This window comes from Aythya ferina, assembly GCF_964211825.1.
Source record: "Aythya ferina genome assembly, chromosome: 4".
Lineage (NCBI taxonomy): Eukaryota > Metazoa > Chordata > Aves > Anseriformes > Anatidae > Aythya > Aythya ferina.
This window is the reverse complement of record NC_140300.1, coordinates 51,261,502-51,282,571: the sequence shown is the minus strand read 5'-3', so window position 1 is coordinate 51,282,571 and position 21,070 is coordinate 51,261,502. Positions and strand designations below refer to the sequence as shown.

The window sequence follows — 21,070 nt, the reverse complement described above, 5'->3', positions numbered from 1 at the left end:
GAGGTGTGTATTTCATTCTCCCCTTAGGGGCCAACAATTTCTACAGATATACCTGACTTTGGTTTAGCATAGCCATGTGGTTAGGCTTTCTGATGCCCACACTGCTGAGGAGCCCGAGCAGTACCACCTTCGTCACAAATACAAATGTGCACAAAACTGTCCAATACCATCTTGTGCAAGAGAGCATTCAAGTGACCACATAATCAATGTTTTTGCTTCACTTTTGGAGTGTGTTTACATCAGAGCTCAGGAAGCTCCCTCAGAAATCAGTAAGGAAAATGGATCACTGCAGTGAAAGTCTTCTACACAAAAATTCTTCCTCTCCCAGGTAGAACAAAAAAGAAGGGTCGTAGTGGAGGTAGAAAACCAAGCTTTTTATTTTACTGCATACCTTAGAAGAGAAGGCATAGGGAGGAATAAAACTTACTTGGTCATTCCTATCCATACATTTGTAGAGGACAAAAAGGACAAAATCAACAGAACTGGAAGGTAACAAATCCAGAACCTCAGGCAACAATTATCTCTACGTGGTTTTACGAGCTAAACTTAAAAAACACTGTAAGATCAAAAGCTTCATACCTAATGTTTTTAAATTTGAGTTTACTTCAAAATGTAAGGAGGAGGACTGAGAACAGAACACAATGATTAAGCCACAACACTCTAGGACATGATCCAGAGTAAGGTATTTCTGACAGGACTGGTACAAAGCAAGCTCTCTCCCCTGCCAGTTACCAAAAGAACTGTCTCCTTGCACTGGGTTTACATGGCAAGGTGTTGGCAGCAACGGGGCTTCAAGGACGGCTTCTATGAGATGAGAGGATGGGGCTGCCCCCCAGAGGCCGGTCCCCGAATCCTCCTCCTGGTGGCCCTGAATGTCCAGGGTGCTTGGGCTGCTCCACAGTGAACACTAGGAGTGGATGATGGCATGTGCTCAGCAGAGCTTGATCCTGGGTTTAAGCCTCGGGAACATCCCACATGCCGCTGCGGTCAAGCCACTCAGTGGAGTCCTGCTCCTGAGCCCCGATGACATCCTAAAGCTGTCCCTGTAGGTATGTAGGGATGGCTTCCCCGCTCCTCAGCGTGATCCTGTCCCTAAGCCTCAGGGCGATCCCCCAGGTGTGGCTGTGGGTGATGGTTACCCAGCTTCCTGGCTGGATTCTGGTGCTGACCTGCAGGGAGATCGCATGAGTACCCTCACAGGGAGGGCTTCTCCTGTGTCTCAGCTGGATCCTGTGTTGGAGCCCAGCTGACATCCCGAGGCTCCCCGAAGAGCAAAGTATAAAACTGAAACAGAAAAATATTCTCAGAGGTCATCTGAAATCCTGAAGGAAATTGCGAAGAAATTGGAGAAAGTGGCACAAGACACACCAAGAAACTGTGCAGAAAGAAGTGTTTCAGGAAGGAAGCAGTTGCACACTACTGGTCTCTGGTGAAGACATGGGCAAAGCAAACAACTGGCACTCCAGGGGCAGATGCTGATTAAAGTGCAAAGGCTGCCAGTGACAGAAAGACCTGCAAAAGTACTATATCCAAGATCTGCTCCTTGTGGGACCCATGGGCTGCAGGGGGACAGCCTGCTCCACCAGGGGCCTCTCCACAGGCTGCAGGGGAACTGCTGCTGCATGCCTGGAGCACCTCCTGCCCTCCTGCTGCACTGACCTCAAGAGCTGCAGGGCTGGTTGTCTCACATTTTTCCCACTCCTCTCTCTCACAACTGCTGCGTAGCATTTTTCACCCTTTCTTAAATACGTTATTACAGAGGTGCCACCAGCTTTGCATCTGATTTCTAAATGGAATATCACCTCATGCATCTATATTGATTGGTAAGCTATCAAATGTGGCTATTTTCTACAATAACACTTGAAAGCTTCCCTTTTTTCTTTTCTTTCTCTGCTGTTACCTTATGTCGTGTGGTGCACAGGCTTGTCTCAGCCTTTTTTATGTCTACTCCACTGAGTGGATGGAGGGACCTGAATTACCCTAAACATACAAGTTAATTTTATCTTAAATTTCCAACGGCTTGATTACAAAGCTTGCCTGATTCTGCTGTCCAGATACCACTAATTAGTGATACCAAAATGCTGTTTACTGTAAGGTAAACGGATTTCTCCTATTAAACAATGCTGTGGGTAAAATGTGCTCACTGTAGTACTAAATATAAAAGGTCAGTGTTTATCTGCGGCAGGCATTATTGAACAAAAGCACAACATTCCCAGTTTTATTCTTTAAGCTCTTTCAGCTGTATATAATTTAATCTCAAGTAAATTAAGCAGATTTGATAGCTAACTGGGAGCTGGAGTGCACGTCCGGAAGGCCTGCATTCCAGCCCCCGCGCAGCTGACCTCTGTGCGCACGTGGAGGTACGACCAGAAAGTCAGGAAGGAAAGCACCTGCACAGGTCTGCACACCTGACAAACCAGCATTTCAGACACTGCACGAGTTTGAAGCTAGCACTCCCGCTATCTCCCAGGGACCCTAACTAGCACTTCCTATGCACCAAAGGCATCAAACATAGCCACCAGGGTGCACAGTCAGTTCAGAAAGCACGCCAAGCTTGCGGCATATGAGACACAGAGAATATACCAGGTAAGTGTATCTCACGCCGGCAGCAAGCGCAGGATCAGCCATTTCAAATCCTGGGCAAGGCAGCCTGACCTGCTGCAGGGCCATCCTCCTCTGGCCATCAGTTTATGGTCAGAGAGCAGCTGTGCACAGTTGGTGCTGGAAAAGGCAGTTCCCCTTTACCACTCAGCTCTCTTCCTCAAGGCTGTTACACGCTGGTTGCAAGAGTGGGAGATGGGGAAGGAAGGAAGAAGTGGGCAACACAGAGGAAGCACTGAACTGAAGGAAACTGCAGGCTAGCAGCACTCACCGTTGCTTTTAACCACTGTGGTGGCGCAAGTCCTTGCTGCCTACCTGCTCCAGACCACGAAGAGCACTGCAGCCTCCGTGGCTACATCTCCCTTCTGAGCTGCTCACAGAACAGCTACAGCGACTGGGAGGACAGGCATGGGAGCCACATGAAGCATGGGAGATGGTGACCTCCCAGGAAGGGGCCCAGGGCAAATAACTGGTGGCTCTAATGTCAGTGGTGGGCTCACAGCAAGACATGGATGTGAATATAAAAATCCCAGCAGTGCTGCCTCTTCAACGGGTGTGTTGGTATCTGAATTCCTACAGCCATTTCCCAGAACACGGGTTTACTGCAAGGTGGTAGCCACTTGGAGATGGACTAAACAAAAATGTGTGAATTTTCTAAATACGGAAATTCAATGTATACCTGACATGCACACAGAGAGCAGCAGCCAAGCCAGCGTAAGTCACAGGTCAGTTGCAAGTAAGGTCCTGTGACCGAAACAGCTCCTCCGTCAACCAAATGCTTGGCTGGGCGAGCGAGAAGCAATCACGACCTGTTCCCTCGGTTGGCACCTGGCTCTGGCGCAACCTGACAACATCAGCTGCTGCTTCCCCGCTGCCTGCCAGTTCGCCCATCCCGGTACCCTGGACAGCAGGAGGCAGGCTGCCGGCAGCCCTGCTCTTGCCAGTGCCCGCACCCATCCCTGCTCTCCTTGCGGGCCAGGCGGTGTGGCCAGCGCCCGGGCCCTCGGCACGGCTCCCTGGGGTCAGCGTCCCCCTGTTCTCTGCACCACCGCTGCTCTCCCCTTCGCCTTTTCCTGGCGGGCTCGGCACCTGCCCCGCAGAGCCGCGGCCCTGACCCCCCGCTCCCCCGGCAGCTCCAGCCCCCGCCGCGTGCCCCCGCCGCTCCCCTCACCGCCCCGTGCGGCCGCGCCCGACGGGACCCGCAGCGGGCGGCCCCGCGCCCCGTGCCCCCGCCGAGGGATGCGCCGCCAGCCCCCGGCCGCCCCCCGCGGGCCCCGGGGCCGCCCCCCGGCCCGGCCCCGAGCATGCTCAGTGCCGCCCTGACCTACTTTCCCTGCCGGCGCCGGCGGTGCGGGGGGCAGCGCTGCGGCACGGCACGGCTCGGCTCGGCAGGGCTCGGCTCGGCAGGGCTCGGCACGGCACGGCTCGGCTCGGCCCGGCCCCACGGACTGCGGCAGCGCCGCGCTCCGCCCGCCCCGGGCCCGGCATGGCGCTGCGCGGGGCGCGCTGAGGGGCGCGGCGGCGGCGGGCGCTGCCGGGGGGCGGCCGCCGCGCAGGTGAGCGGGCGGCGGGGGGGCGGCCGCTGCGCTCGGGGGGGCGCTGCCCGCTGCCCGCTGCCCGCTGCCCGGCTCCGCTGGGCTCTGCCTGCCCCCGGAGCCCCGGCTGCGGGCTGGCTGGCGGCGAGGGGGCGAGGTGTCCCCCCGGCAGCTTCTCGGGGCTGTCAGAGAGCGGCAGCTGCCCCGCTTTGCGCCGGCGCTCCGCACGGCCTCCTGCCGCTCGGCTGAAGCTGCCCTCTCCTCTCGCAGGACTGCCTCGGGAGGTAAGGGGCGAGCGCAGAGGTGCCCCGAGGTCTGAAGCGGCCCTGAAGCTCGCCGGCGCTGCTGGTGCCTGACGGGCCGGGTTGGAGCGGCGCCGGGCAAGCGGCTGGAGCGAGGAGGAGGCGGCCCGGAGCGGCGGGCGTGCGGCGGGTGCGCTGCCTGCGCGGTCTCGGCCCCCCGAGGGGTGCCCTGGAGCGACTCCTGCGGAGCCCCCCTGCTAACCCCGCGCGGGAGGAGACGCACCGGCTGCGGGCAACGCCAAATGCAAAATGCGACCTCGTTTGGTACGTATTTGGCTGAAAAAAAAAAAAAATGTGAAGTTAGCTCGTGGTGGGTAACGCAAAGGGGTTTAAAGGGGAAAACGCAGCGTTTTAGTTGGTAAGAGCCAATGCATTACGGAACAGTTTCTCTCTTCACTGCAGTAGGACAAAATACGGCAGATCTCCTTTTAGCGGAGGCAATGTTTGCTTGGCAGGAATCTTTTGTCTGGCTTAGTGTGTACAGTTAGCAACAGCACCATTGGGTACCGGTGGTTGCTGTAGTAGGAATCTTCTTTCTTTCTTTCTTTCTTTCTTTCTTTCTTGAAAGCCATCTAATCTAGACTGCAGTATATCAACATCACTAGATTCTGAGTGCAACTCACACAGCTTGAGTGCACGTCGCATATATACTATTTTTTTCAGATACTTAGACAAATCGCAGACCATCACCAAGAAAAAGCTTTCTTCCCACTTTTGTTACAGAGATATCTGGTATTTGTCCAACACAGGCAGGTTTCCGTTGAGAAAGCTTACAGATAAAATAGCTGTGCTAACTGTCACCAGAAGACTGTAGCGTAAGACCTGGCTGCTCGATACTGCCTGGAATTTTTTCATCCCTGATGCTCTGAGCTGCTGCCTGGCCATGCAGATCAGCACCCTTGCAGACGTCTCTCTGTAGTCTTAATTCTGTTACTTAGTTCTGCTAAGTGAAGCAGTGGCATTTTCTAACCACATACAGACCCATCTGAGAAACATCACTTCCAAAACAGTATTACCTTTCACCAGTTACTGTGATTAAAATTATCCATAACAGCATTTTAGAACATCTTTTTTTTTTTTTTTTTTTCTTTTAAATCTGTCAGGCAGGAAAGGTGTGAAGGGCAGACAAAACTTGTACCTTCTCCTGTAAGTTCCTCTATCAAGATAGAGGAATTCAAATTATTTAGTGATTTTCATTTAGGTAACAAAAAAAAAAAAAAAATTGGTAGTGGACTGTCTTACTTCAGAGTAAAGTGGTGAAAGTGGTGCCTGATTATCAGAAATAAGGAACTCTGTACAGATGTGTAAATCTCTTATTTTGGAAGAGGGCCACAACAAATGGGGGAATTACATTAAGAACAGCCTATTTAGGTTTAACATTTAATTGTCCTGCCACTCTGAGAGTTTCATAGCAACAAAAGATTTCTGCTGATATTTTCAAGTCACGCAGGAACAGGCACTGCACACTGCATTGCCACCGCGCCATTGTGCGTGCAGTCCCCAGTCACACCTGTGTGACCGCACGGTGCCCACTCCTACCGGCACTACTGGGTTTTCTCCAGTATGTCTTGTTCCTGGATAGTGGGTGCACAATGCCAGTGGGCTGTGGTGTGCTATGGTGTAGCAGTTCACATGGTACAGTTTTCATTTACGAGCATGTTTCTGAACAGTTATTTCAGCATGATGTTGCTGTGCTAGGTGTTCCGTGCAGAATCTGTGGTCAGCTTGTCAAAAGATGGTTAGGCAGTCATGCGACTGCAATATTAGTCACATTTTTCAGTCCAGAGTAGATAAAATGGCACAAAAGTCTGAATTGCAAGACATTCTTTAGTAAATTTGTGAGTTCTACCTAAATGATTGCACCTAAATTATGGCCATATATTGATGCACTAGGAAAGGGCTGTATTGATCTCACTTGTATACAAGCAAGACTCAAGTTTCTGTGTGATGCAATGCAAACTCCTTTGAATCCTGTCTGCTGTCCCCTCTTGATTCTCGTGGGGGAAGTAGGAACATGCACTTTAACCTAAAATGATCTTTTCCACTGCAATCAGTCACGAATGGTTAGATTCCTTTAAATTCCCCCTCACAAATTTAATCCTGTCCTAATCCCAGCACCCACGTGTAACCTCTTTGCGCAGTATCCCGGAAACCAATAAATGTGAAAAACAGTCATTAAAAGCTGGTAATTATATGCATCTTGCAATTCTATGGGGACATAGATGAATTAGTCATACTTTACTGTGTTCTCCCAGTTTTTTTTTTTATTCTCTTTTATATTCCCACTTAATGGGAGCCTTTTATTAAAATACTGTTTCTAGTTAAACTGTATGTAGCGAATTGAAAATATTCACTTATTCAAAGCACGTACAAAATTTAGAAATTAAATAGTAGAAGTTTTAGCTCTGCAAAGCCCTTCATATCTTTGTTTAAAGAAAACCTAATTTTTAATTTTACATCTTGTTTGAACATCTAACATCTAGAATTTTTCATCTTCATTTGGAAAAAGAAAACAATTAGATATGCCTGAAGGATGGTTAGCTTTGGCAAACAGCTCAAAAGAAGAGAAAGTAGAAGGAAATGAATTGGGCCCCATTCCACATTGCTGTGTTCCTTCCACTAAGAACAGATAAGCCATGCTGAGAACATATAAGATCTGTTGTATTTGCTGACTTCAGTGACTTAGACTGTTTGCAGAATAATGCCTACAGAGTGCTGGTATAAATAGAAGATAAGAGGTGAGTAAGGAAAAGGAAAGATACCTAGAAATTGGTGAGGCCAGGCCATGTGTATGTGGAAGCGTGGGAGAGATTCTCTGCGTCTTCTTTGTTACCCCTTTCTCAACAAAGGGGACTTTCAGGCATTGAACCATCTGCATTTACTGCCAACAGTAAAACAGCAGCAGCTATGCTGAAAGCTTGCAAGGAGTTAAACAAGTGTCTCTTAAAGCCATACAGATGTTTCCAGAATAATAGCTTTGTACACAAAACTACATTGAGTGGCAGTTGTCCAGCCTCCAAATAAATACAAATGCTAAATTAATCTAGGTAATCTCCATAGAAGAAGTATTTATTTGGAACATTCCAAGTCCTGTAAAGAGTTTATACCTAGTCAAACATCAGATGTGCCTTTAAAAGTCTCTCCACTACTGACAGGGTTGAATCTGCTTTATGATTTGGGTAGCCTACACCTCAGAAGAAGGACATTTCTACCACAGTACTTGTCTTGAATAAAAACAGCAAGCTTTTCCACTAAATATAAAGTTTTACTTTGTTTTTATGACAGTCATTAAAACACGGGCAAGAAAACAGTCAAATTGCTCATCCCATATAATAGCGTGCATATGAACTACAACTTATTTAGTGAAAAGTATCCAAATTCCCTAAGCATTTTTTTTTCAGTGTATTTCACAAAAAGTTGACTTGATATAGCAGAGGTGCTGAGATTACAGGAACTGCAACATCAGAAGGGAATTTTTCAGAGGTTTGGCATTCTTGAGGTACTTTTAAATAATCTCTCCAGTAATTACCTAACAATAGGCTTCATCTATTCATTTTTAGGTTAATGGATTAAGGTCTTTGAGCATTTGTTGAGTAAGGAGAACAACCACCAGACCGCTCAAAGACATAGTTAAATCAATGCTACCATTCAAGTTTTTAAAGCAAAAGGGGTTTTAAAGTCTCCAGGATTCCATATGCTGGCTAGTTTTGCAATATCACAGCATGAAGTAGGACAAAGAGGAACAGTACTGAGGAGAACTTGACAGTAAAATACCTATTTGCAATTAGGCTTCTAAAATATTAATATGGTTGTAAAGGCAACATCTGGAGGATGAAGAATTTCATTTTACCATTGCTGAATAGGATGGTGTGTGCTTCATTCCCTACCCAGAGAGTCTGGATATAGCATACAGGATGTTTTTATCTATGTGGGGTAAGTTCGGTCACAAATACAGAATGTGGAATAACCTTTTTGCTTAGTACTTTCATGCTGTATTTATTGATACGCTATTGAACCTTGAAACTGAAATAAATGAATCTTTACGGTCATTAACTTTACTCCCCTACAGTGTTGGTTGCGTCTAGAACAAAATAATTTTGAAAGATACTCATTGTGAGTTTTACTCCATTTCTGCTGTTAATGGTAGAATAAGCTTTGGCCCTGATGTTTCCATTTTCTTTATTTATTTATTTACCGTTTGTCACCTTCTAAAACAAATTCATAAATGTTTGCCTGGAATAGTTTACCAGTGTCTATGAAACATAAAATTAACTTAAAAGAGTCCTAAAAAGGAGTTTGAGTTGCCATACCAACAGCCATTCTCATTCACTACCCAGAGCCGTACATTTAGAGGACAAGGAATACACAGAAGAAAGATAAATCCCCACGTACTGCACAGATGATCATAATCCAGGAACCTTTGCATGTAAATTATATATGGTCTCTCTTGAATCTTCATTAATTTCCTTATTTTACCTTGTGTGAATAAATTTTTGTCTAGGTATATGTTAATAAAAGGATCTTCCTTCTCTTTCTTCCCACTGTCCCATCTTCCACCTCAGTTCCGCTGAAATTGGTCTTGTTTTAGTATTATGAGAAACAGTGAATACGTATGCCTCAGCTGTCTTCTTTACATCATTCAATTTTGTATGTATTTTTAATAACATCTCTTCCTACTCATCTATCCTCTGAAGTCAGTAGTCTGTAAAGGTTATCTTAGTCTGTCTTTGGCTTATCTCTGCTTTATTCCATTTCAAGATTAGATTTACCAGAACCAAGTGTTCTGTAGCATCAAGAAGCCTGACTTAACAGCAGGTAATAGCCCACGAACTTTAGAATCTGACTGTTACGTGTCAGGAAAAATAAAAAAGTAATACTGCAGCTATCCCAAATAAGTTATTAGTTCTTTACCTTGGTGTTTCGTTAGTTACTTAGGCTGGAAATAAGTCCTCTCTAAATGGTAAAGACACCATTGGCTGTGTAAGTACAGTGGATAAGGGCAAGCACATTTTCTATTAGGCTGTAGTCAACACTCTCAGCTTGTCTCCTCATTCTAAAATACTGATATTTAAAAGGATTATAAAGGGGATTGTGAAGGCAACTTTCCAGCATTCCCAGGCAGCTCAATACAGCCAAAGAGACTCAAACACATAAATAAGCTGGGAGCTGCTGCCCAGTTGGGAAGCACCAGCCCAGATGGGCAGAAGGAAGCTCTTCAACCTATGAACATTACCAATGTGCCACCTTTTTGACATAGCCAGGGAAGCGGATAGGACTGTGGAGGACTGAAGTCCTCCCCAGAAGAATGAACAGAGCAGCTGTTTCAGAACCAAGCCTTAATATTTTATTGACTAACAAATGAGTAGAGAAATAAGTCAGAACATTGCTGCTAGTTGTTAAATGAGTGATATTTCTCTTCACTTGCCTGTCTGGACCCTAACAGCTTAACCTTTTCCTTAAGTGGTTCTTGCTCTTAAGCCTATGAGCTGGCAGCCAGCTTCTTAGCTTCTCTGTGCCGTTATTATGCCACATGGTTCATTCTTCTGCATTCCTGTTCCAGTAACACCTGTTAGTTTTTACTGCTGTCCACTTTGAAAAGGCATTGCCTGTGGCAACTAGGAGAGGGGATTGGTCTGAAGATGGAGTGTAGTAAGTAGTTTTTAAATAATAAAGGATTAGCCTTAATTTTGTAGCATCATCTTTATAGTTATTTATAGACAAATGAGAATTAGAGTGAAAATCATTTCATTTTCTTGATCACTTACAAGTTAAGCAAGACAGCATTGTGATGCTAAAGCTATTGGAATGTAATTTATGCATTGTACAATGAGCTAACTTCTGGTGCTTCACTTCTGAATTGAATAACCTCACAGTTAATAGGATTACACATAATTCCAAGTACAGGAACAGGCAAGTCTTACAGAAGAAATCAAGCCAGGAAAAGGTATACATCACTGACCTCCTTTTCTGTTCTTGTGTGCGCTGTCATCACATCGTTCTGCACAAATGCAGTACTTAGAAATGTAGCCCCTCACCCGCAGTCCTTTTCCTTGGTGGCAGAAATACTGGGAAGTAAACTCATCTGCAACATGAAAAAATAAAGGGTCAGTCAGACCACAACATGTCTCTGAGTGATAAATGTTCCCAGCCAGTCTGAACTGCAAGTGTCTTCTCATCAGACCACTGATGGTTGTGGACTGAGAAATTTTAACCTCAGGTTGGTCCATTTCACGGTTAGGAGTAATACCATCAGCCTGCAGCTCTGCTTGGTTTTGAGCCTATTTCCAGGGAACTTCTGTAGCTAAAAATGCATAGGTAACACCATAGGGGCAGCTGTTCCGTCACTTAGAAGAAAAATGTGTAATAGTTCTGGAAGCCCGGCACCAGCAGCTGGCAGGGGCCAGCAGTGGGTAGGGCAGCGGGGCTGCTGCTGGGTCCCAGGGCTCTGCCTGCCCCCGGAGCCCCGGCTGCGGGCTGGCTGGGGGCGAGGGGGCGAGGTGTCCCCCCGGCAGCTTCTCGGGGCTGTCAGAGAGCGGCAGTTGCCCCGCTTTGCGCCGGCGCTCCGCACGGCCTCCTGCCGCTCGGCTGAAGCTGCCCTCTCCTCTCACAGGACTGCCTCGGGAGGTAAGGGGCGAGCGCAGAGGTGCCCCGAGGTCTGAAGCGGCCCTGAAGCTCGCCGGTGCTGCTGATCTGGAGCGGCAGGCGTGTGGCGACAGAGTCCTGTCACTTAGAGGGAAAACCTGTCATAGTTCCCTCATGTGGCTTGTCTCGTGTATGTTTCCTTGGAAGTTAATCCCGTGAGCAGCACTGTTACTTTCAGGTTTTCAGTTTACACTGTGTGGGTTGGAGAAGGAAAAACCAAAACCACTTAACGCAAGGAACCCTGGCAACTGTCTTTCAGTGGCAAATTTTGCTACAGATACAATATGCCAGGGGATGTTATCTGTGTATTAGATGCTGGAGGAGAATTTAGGGATTCTTTGGTACCACCAGAGGTAAGCCTGTCCCTCGCTACAGCTTTGGAAGTGGGAGAGGTAGCTCGGACAGCTAAGGGTGTTTCTTTTCCTTTCATGCACCACAGTTTAAAAAAAGAAGTAAAATGCAAGAGTATGTAACCACATTAACACTACCATAAACTTATAGTTTTTCTAAGTCTTCTACATGTATCTTGTATGTGTGTTTTGAGGATGGCAGAAAGGAATGCACCCATTCTTTCCATGACCATATATTTTGCTTTATATTAATCTCCTATTTGGGGGCAAAAATGCTCGCAGAGATTGTGTTCCTAGAGAGCAAATCCTTACAGTGCAGACATAAGTGTCTTATGTCCTGTGTTATCCTCAGACTTGAGGAGTTACTGCAGCATTCTGTTTTAGTCTGGTCAACCTAGCTGTGCTCTCTGACTTAGGGGCAGGTAAAAAGTTACCATTTTGGCTGCCTTCACCAGGTTTATCATGGGCCACAGTTAATTAATGCCTGTCATGACCAGGATCCAGCGTGATAGCACTGTGCCCACTTCCCCAGTACCCTGGATTCTCTCATGACTTTGCCAGAAGTGGGCTGACATCACCAGCAGCCCTGTTTCAGTCTCCTTACTTTCTCCATTTAGTTGTGTGATTGAATCATCACTTAGGTTTAACAAAGCAGCTGACTCCTACAGTTGTTTTCCCTAATATCTTTAGGCTGCTGTTGTGCCTAAGGCAAAGCAGTAGGACAGAAACTCTCAGGAAATCTCCCTTCACACCAGAGTCCAATGTGAGCACGTTTTCTACCCTTTCCAATTGTCTCTCTCCCCCTCCTTCTTCCTGCTCTCCTACCCTGATTACAGCTGTTGTGATCCTGCGCAACAGATTAGCAGGGATGTGCAGCTCCCTGAGTGGCCACCCTTTAACTTTCTCTTGCTAGGTAGGGCTGAGAAAACCTTTTATTTTTATTTCCATTTTTTTTGTGCCTCACTAACAGTGTCTAGGACATGCGTGCCAAAGAGAAGATTCTCTATCACTTCTTAGTTGCCCTGGGAACATTTGTTTAAACTGGCAGCTTAAAACACTCCTTCAGAGACATCTCTCCCTGACTCTTCAGACATACCCAAGAGCCTTTCCCTGGATGGCATGTGAAAGCAGCAGCCACTGTTTCCAAACATCTTGCTTTAAGTCTCCTGCCTGGTTATTGCTCATTCCAGCCATCAAACTGTATTTATTTCAAGCAGCAATGCATCTGTGGAGGTTTTAAGTGCTTTCTTAACATTCTGCATTCCAGGAACATACATGGGAAAGTACATTCCCAAGAGTGACACGAGTAGGCATGAATCTCCCACAGTAGATGTAAATTATTCGGCTCTATTTCTTAAGTTTTACTGCAGCTATTTATGATATCCTTCTGTGGTGCCAGAATGAGGGAGCTGCTGTTATTTTCAGACAAGCGATCGGCTCTTTGGCTACGTAAACCAGTCAGATTTGTTACTGCTACACAGAAGTTCAGTTTTTGCTTTCATATGCTCCGTGTTAAGCACAGGTGACCACACAGACCAGGCATGCCTCACGCTGTTACTGCCATCACACTCTGCAAAACATCCATCCATAGCATCCCTACACTGCAGGGATTCAGTGGGTCACCAACCGATCCCAGCTTCCCAGTACACCGGAGTCCTTCCTCACGTGGTTTCTGCTCACCTGCTGGGGTGATCTTTTATTTCTTTTTGCAATTCTGATTCCTCTCCATGCTAAACAATGTGTTTGATTGCTACAGATTTTTCTGCCATCAAAAAATACGGTAGGCTCAAATACAGTAATTACTGGCCGCAGCCAGTAATTAGCAATACAAAGCTTGATGAATGTATGTTGTTCTTTTGCCCTTCCCATTGTCTTAATCCAGCCAGTCTTTGTTCCTGCTCCCTTGCCAGGAAGTGTGACGTGTCTTTTGGCTTTTCCGTATGGCGCAATGCAGATCTATAACGCTGTACAAAAACATTTTATAGGCTGAATATGTGTAGCCATAAAGAATGGCAGTCTCCAAGGTTAATGGAGTAGTAGAAATGAGATGTAAATAGTTACTGAAGTGAACAGGCAGAGTCGAAGATTTTTTTGCAAAGTGCAGATTTACACAGGCTATACCTATAGAGGGCTTCTGAAATACAGACTCTGCAGTTTGCATAATTGGAAATGGATTTCTGAAGTCAACGTTTTTATAGCTTTTTATGACAAATGTGATTTGCATATTAATTTTAAAGTTAAAAAATTAGTCTGGCTCTTCAAGGCAAATATTTCCATATTGAGTATTTAGAAAAAAGGAAGAAAAGTGAGAGCAAGCTTGGAATTGTGACAGACATCCATACCATGCATGCAGCTTATCTAAAAATACATGGTTTGTCATTTCCAGTAATGATTCATCCTACAACACAGAAAAAACTAATTTGCTCTTTTAATAACAGTTGTATGAAATCAAGTTCAGTGCCTTACAGAGAACAGAGGATGGAGAAGAAAACAGCCTAACTCAAATATAATCGGTGAAAGACAGTAATGTTTTCTTTCCTTCTTGAATAAAGGAGAAAAGAAGGAAGGGGATTATTTGTTTGTTTTTATTTTAATGTTTCCCATATATCTGGAACTGTCTAACCTTGTCTAAGGTAGATGAGATACTTTGGTGTCACCTAGGTCTTTAATAAAACTCAAACCTTTTGCAAGTGAAATGTTCAGTTGGGGAAAATTTGTTGGATACTTACTGTGTTCTATATTAGGTTCCAGGTAGATTCCTCTAACTAATAATTTTCATTATGTTTGTATTATTTACCTTACAAAAACATGAGTTAGATATTCTGATGTGATTTTAACATAATTTGTGGCCCACAGACTCTAGGTGAAATTTTTGATGGTGCTCATTTTGGGGCCAGCATTGTGCCGTCAGTCAGCAGTGAATGCCAGCTGTGTTCACTGGGAGTGTAATGTGGCCAATAGAGAGCACATTTGTAAAGCCCTGTCCTCTGTCTACAAACTGAAATCACTGTTTAAGAAAGAGCCCATTGTAGATGATTAGTTGAGGAAAAATATTGTAGTGAGAGTGTGTAAAAACTGTGAAGGCAAAACAATTCATGCCACATAAGGAATGAAAAAGACCCGATTCCATTTGGACCTCGAAGCAACCTTGCTCATCATTATGTCACTAGCAAGCTCCAAAACCTTTCCTGGAGTAATTCTTTCTGATGTCGTTTTACAGTTCATCTAAGACCATGCACGTGACAGAGATGCAGCACTGAATTGGTAGTGACAGCTTTGACGCACTGTACCTTTGGTTTTCCTGTTGATTTTGCAAATGTTTAAAAAAAAATAAGCGAGAGAAGTCTATCGAACTTTTGGAATAAAACCGTAGCTGCTGCTGTAGCTAAATTGCTCCTAAGTGTCTAGGTGATAAAAGCCTTCTCCCACGCCTGCCACTCTGAACAACACTATTGTCAGGAAAATGTATGCATCTTTTTCCAGTAAGAAAAAGGACTGTGATAACATTAGCATTTAGACAAGACACTGAGCTGATGATTGTGAAATGCATTAATGGATGTGTCACTATTTTAAAAGAGCACATCTAATGGATTGTTTATACATGCCATCTCATTGTACTTATTTATTTATTTTATAGGATATTTTAAACATACAATTGCGTGGATCAAAGTAAAACTCTCCTGTGACCTCCTCACCTCAAGGGCCTGCATTCAACAGCACCGACTCCAGTTCCCTGCCTGCTGCGTGTGCCACCGGAGGACAATGAACATACTGAGCAGCCACCACTTTCTGTACTTTCTGCCCACCACTCGCCTTGTCATCTTACTAGCAGCTCTGACGACTGCTGAGGATGTGACTAATAGCACTTTCAACCGCACTGACATGAACACGGGTTCTTTGCCTGTGGTCATCTCCCGCATCGACCATATTATAGTCAAGGAGGGGAGTAGTGCCTTGATTGACTGCAATGTCCAAGGTAGTCCTAGTCCGCATTACAGATGGTACAACTCCAATGGCCAGCTGCTCCAAGAGGAAGAGAATAAAGGTAAGATTTTATTATTCTCAGCAGTGTAGCCTGTCCTGAGACACTTCAGATTTCAGCAGGGTAACTAAAAACCTTAATTTAATGGCCTGACAATGGTGTTTGCCTGTGGGAAAATATATGAAAGCACACTGGGATCATGGCAGCTATAAATGTGTTGTGCACACCTGGGAAGAAAACAACAATAATTTTTGTGATGTGTTATGTATAGTAAAACATACCAACAAGCTGAAGTGCTTAAGGTGTGGGCAGGTTTTCTTTTCATTGGAAGACTTCAGGTTTGATCTTATTTCCCATTCTTTCCTCTTTGTTTCCTTTGGCACCAAAGAACACAGAAAAGCTATTATCCAACTCAAGGAAGGATTCTCTTGACATATGGTTCATTGCCATGATTTTAACACAGCTAACTCCCTGCTAGCCCTCTTGTCTTTATGCATAGTGCCATGCGAGTGTGAGAAACAGGAGATGCCCTGAATGACCAAGAGAAAAATCTATAAAGGAGAAGCAGTCTACAGGGACAAGCCAAGTCTGAGCCATCCTGACTGCAGTAAGCCTCTTCAGGTGTATTTGCCAGAGACTTCCATTTCACATGAGCTTGTTTTCCTTAAAGAAAGGTTTGGTGAATAATCCTAGTTATATAGGGAATATTTGCTAGGAAGGAAGGGTATTTTGCTCATGTAATCCTTCCATACTGACTGCTTTGTTCACAGCATGATGAAATAAACTTCTAGTAATTCGTACTAATGCAGGACAGCTTATATAATAGCTGGGCTGAGGGAGAACTTTGTTATGACGGAGTAATGACTGAGCCAGATATATGTGCTTCAACAGTGTGTCTGTAAACTGCTTAGCAGGTGTATTTTATCATTCTTTGTAAAGCTGGGGAAAAGAACTACTTGAGCTAGTTATGCAGACTTTCAGATATAATTTCTCTGGTCATGGCAACATACTGTGTACTAGAGCTCCAGAGTGTTTTACTACAGTTTACCACTGGAAGTTTTCCCATTTAGTTAGGTGTCTAACTTTAGGTCTTTGTGTAGTTGACTGAGAGAGGTAGCTACTAACACAAACATTCAGGTAGGTAAGCAAAAACTTTGAACAAATCAATAAAAATTACATATGTGGCATTAAGACAATATAACTTTAACCTAGATTTTCAACACTGCACTCCTCCTTTAAGAAATTGATGCTTTTTCTTTAAGAACTGTTTCCTAGTATAAGACATTCCTCTACTATGTATGTGGTTAGGCTGAAAAAGGTGTTGAATTGCTATAACAAAACCAGCAATGACACCTTTTCTAATCACTGTTTTCTCATTAGGCTTACACTATCTGCCAGGATCCATTGGCACAAAACCAGTATTTGAGTCACAGTTCAATGCTATTATGTCATTTATCAGAGCTGGAGCCAGGGTACATCAGCAAGGCATCTTGTCATTTTACACTGAATAAAGACCTACTTTGCCAACACTGCAATTCCAAGAAATGTTTAGCAGCCAATACTGTGTATCTTATCATAGAGCTGGAGAAGGAAGTATCATCCACTTTAAGACAGTTTCCCTCAAAATTTGCCTAACTTTAACTGATTGGAGTGATTTGTGTGTGTGTGAAGGTTTGCTTTAGACTGATTTTTTTGTTTATTCTATGTTTTTTAATTTCAGGCAAAGTGATTCAGCTGTTTTCAAGAACTAAGCTAGGGCAAATGTGCTGTTTTGGCTAAGTTATAAATTCTAGTAAGCTTGACACCACTAAATGAGGATTATCAAAAGATATAATTACATTAATTACATATATGGACTGAAGTAGGAGTCTTGGGGAGTATTTTCTATATAGGTTTTCACTGGAGGTAATGTAAAAAACAATTTGGACAAGCCATATTTAGTTAGAAAAAAATTCAAACTGGTAAAAGCCCATAACTGCTCTGAATTAAAGGCTTTTTTAGACTTATTTTGAGTCTCAAAGTTGCCCACAGATTCTTCCATGGAAGAAATAAAGCAAGAAATAGAACAATCTTCTTAACAACAAAAGAATTTCCACAAAAAGGAAAAAATAAATGTAGAAGCAAGACATATACCAACCTGTGGCAGGACTGCAATCCTTGCTTTGTGATTTAAATCCACTGCACTGGGTTTTTGTAGTGTTTTATGCCTCTAATCACAGAATCAATGTCTTTGGTCAGCTGCCTCAACAGACTTAAACTGCAGCAGGTTAGGTGTAAGGAAATACATATTTCATACAGCAAACAAAATTTCAGGTAAACACCTGAAATCCCTTGATGTGGAAGATTATTGAAAATCCATCATTGACTTCACAGATAACTCTCAGGAATGGCTTGGGATTGTGTTAGAAAGCAGCTGACTCTGCCTCTGCACAGCAGTATTTATGAGATGATCTTGTTCACTTACATCAGCCTATGCTGTTGTTTTACAGGGAAATATTCTGTATGGTATCTCCCTGTGTGAAATATTCAGAAAGCACAGAGGCACTCATACACTTTCCAGCTATTCCATCCCTGGTATGAACTTCAGGGGTGGGTTTCCATGAGGCAAAGAATTGATTCCAGCCTTTCATATGAGAGTTGAATTTATTTTTTTTTTCCAGCAAAGTTGCAATTTAATAAATTGTATCACACACAATAAAGCAAAAAACTATTTATCCCCAACTCTTAAATGGTAGCAATGTTTGAATAAAGATGAAGCTTATCCCTGGAAGTGTTCAAGGCCAGGTTTGGACAACCTGGTCTAGTGGAAAGTGTTGGTTTGGAACTAGATGGTCTTTAAGGTCCCTTCCAACCCAAGCTGTTCTATGATTCTATGATAGTCAAAGTTGATGTCAATGATTTGATAGTAACCTAGCTAGGATCTCAGAGAGAGAAAACTCTCTGAGATGGTAAATTCTTTGTCTTCCTGTCAACATTATTTCCCTCCTCTAAAATCTGAGGTCAAATCTGATGTTTAAGACTATGCTGATCATGTGAACAAAATATTCTTACCAAGTTATTCTGTCTCTTCTCCAGCAGGAAAATGGTGGTTTCTTGACAATGGGCTACTAAACATTACCAGCGTGTCTTTTGAAGACAGAGGTAAATACACATGTGTCGCATCTAATATGTATGGCAGCGTTAACAATACTGTGACACTGAGGGTTGTCTATACTTCTGGAGATATGGGAATCTATTACATGATTGTCTGCCTCGTAGCTTTTACCATTGTTATGATACTGAACATTACCCGGTTATGTATGATGAGCAGTCACCTGAAGAAAACGGAGAAAGCAATCAATGAATTCTTCAGAACAGAAGGAGCAGAGAAACTCCAGAAAGCCTTTGAGATTGCAAAGCGTATCCCAATTATCACTTCAGCCAAAACGCTCGAGCTTGCCAAAGTAACACAGTTCAAGACCATGGAATTTGCTCGCTACATTGAAGAGCTTGCTCGCAGCGTACCTTTGCCACCTCTCATCATGAACTGCAGGACTATAATGGAAGAAATTATGGAGGTTGTCGGTCTGGAGGAGCAAGGACAGAATTTTGTACGGCAGACAGCAGAAGGCCAGGAAACCACTGAAACAGATGAGCTGTATATGATCCCAAATGCTTTGAAGCGCAGTGACTCTCCCACAGCTGACTCAGACGCATCGTCACTGCACGAGCCACCTCAACAGATTGCAATAAAAGTGTCAGTTCACCCATTGTCCAAAAAGGACTGCATGGACGGTCAGTCACAAGAAAGCGTGCAGCTGGACACCAAGGAAGAAGGCACTCCTCAAGCACCAGCACTTCCTGTGGAGCCTCCTCCTGAGCCTTCTGCTGAACTCAGTTCTGATGACACAGCATTGGCAAATGACAAAAGTACATGTGTTATATATGAAAGCCATGTATGATAGTTACTCCTGAATCTATGCATAGCAGGAAAATCAGGTGGAGCTCTTTTAAAAATGCATATTGTACTTGCCGCTAAGCCTTACCTGGAGACTATCATAGCAAAAGCATGTATGTGGATTATCTGGCACTTTCTTCTCAATTTGACTTTAGTTTACCATAATGTATGGCAGAATAATTGCTAATACATTAATATTAATTGCTCTTTGGGGTTAGGAGTATTTCCAAGAAACATTTACCTCAGCATTTTCTAGGTTGGAGTCACCTGTAAATGGCTTCTTGAAGTCACTGGTAGTTTTTGATGTAGGACACTTGAACTTGCTAAACACAAAACTGGTTTTCATTTTCCTCCTTCATTCTCATTATTTCCATCTATTGCATTTTTGCAAGTATTGTCTTGTGAATCTGAGTTATTACCCAAGAGGCAGCACTCCAATAGCCAAATAAAATCCTAATAGATCCCATTTACAAAGCCTGTTTGCTGTGCTGCATTGTGATTTAGAGGGCTATTAAGGAAAGTTAAAATGTTTCCATTTCATTTGAGACCAGGCTGCTTAGGCACAAAGGGAAATAGTTTTCTCTTTTCCATGGAATGAAGATGCCAACAGGTATTTTTTTCACATCAAGAAACAACTTTGAGGTGTATTTTACAGATAGGAAAGCCCTTCAACATCTTACAGAATGCTGCAGTCACAGCTCTGCAGGGTGTTTTTGCATGTATTTGACCATCTCTGACTCTGCTAGAAGTTTATATGGAAAACAGTTGCAAATCTGCCAGATGTCTTGTTTTGTAGTAATTTGGTAGGAGTAAGTATGTGCAGCCCTACTAGAAGACATGCAGGTGCATTAGCAGCAATCCTGCAAACTCCAGGGAACAGCTGATGACAAGGCTGAAATGGCAGAAGACCCTTTTACTGGGATTCTCTTTTTTTTTTTTCAGATTCGTATTCTGAGGGGCAAGCCTAAATTCATCTATAAGAATGAGTCTGGGAATGTTTTATCCTAATTAAAAAACCAACCACACTAAAAAGCGTGCTGTAAAATTACAAGGATGATCACACAAACTGCTTACTGTGTTATAATTTCTTTTGTATTTGAAGAACCTCCTACATATGTAGGATGTTCACTACTTGAGAACACATGACTTTACCCCAGTAAAGCTTTAATGATTATGGCAATTGTGGCATTAAAAAAGATCGACATTTATGCCAGGAAACGCGAGGAGTGGAAGGAAAGTGCTAATTTCTATTGCGGACAGACAATAAAAAGGACCTTTTCTGGAGTGAGTCTGAAAAGAAAGCACTTCCAAGAGGAGCCCTTGTAGGCTTAATAGCATATTAATTATCTGACACACATTTAATTTGGAACTAATGAACAATCACATGATAGTTTTTAAGAAAGACTGTAGTGTAAGTATAGATACTCAAATCTGGAATCGAGTATATTGAAGAAAAAGAAGTCAGTTAAGTCTATGGGGAGATGATGCACGGATGGCTCTCCGAATGTTTTATTGAAGTAGTCACATCTACATGTGTCCTTCAGAGGTAATCAGCTATATTAACTGCACAGGTCATTAAGACAACGCAAAGGCAATGTTGCAGCTATCTGTAAAAACCAATGAGGTTTTTTGTGGACTTCTTAAAGAGCAGAGCTTCAATAGCAGTGTAGTACAGGAACACCCTGTGACTTCCCTTTGTATACCTATTAAAAAATACTTGT

The 21,070-nt window shown here is 43.8% G+C and overlaps 1 protein-coding gene and 1 long non-coding RNA gene across 3 annotated transcripts in view; one reads left to right on the top strand and one right to left on the bottom strand.

Annotated features, from left to right (window-relative positions):
* Positions 1-353: 353 nt before the first annotated feature.
* Positions 354-21,070, bottom strand: part of LOC311436303 — an 89,055-nt gene continuing 68,338 nt past the window's right edge. The window contains exons 6-7 of the long non-coding RNA XR_014692735.1: positions 10,398-10,520; positions 354-1,169 (exon numbers count right to left, since the gene is read on the bottom strand). This is a non-coding gene — a long non-coding RNA (uncharacterized lncRNA). The remainder of the gene's footprint in view (positions 1,170-10,397; positions 10,521-21,070) is intronic.
* MFAP3L (microfibril associated protein 3 like) lies at positions 3,958-19,461 on the top strand. 2 transcript variants are annotated; one of them, XM_084518344.1, is made up of 4 exons: positions 3,958-4,157; positions 4,407-4,702; positions 15,068-15,475; positions 18,491-19,461. In XM_084518344.1, the coding sequence occupies exons 2-4, from the start codon at positions 4,681-4,683 to the stop codon at positions 19,351-19,353; spliced, it is 1,293 nt and encodes a 430-aa protein (XP_084374470.1). In that variant the 5' UTR covers positions 3,958-4,157; positions 4,407-4,680; the 3' UTR covers positions 19,354-19,461. The 2 variants fall into 2 exon arrangements, with proteins under 2 accessions (XP_084374470.1, XP_084374469.1); XM_084518343.1 differs by having other exon boundaries at positions 18,488-19,461.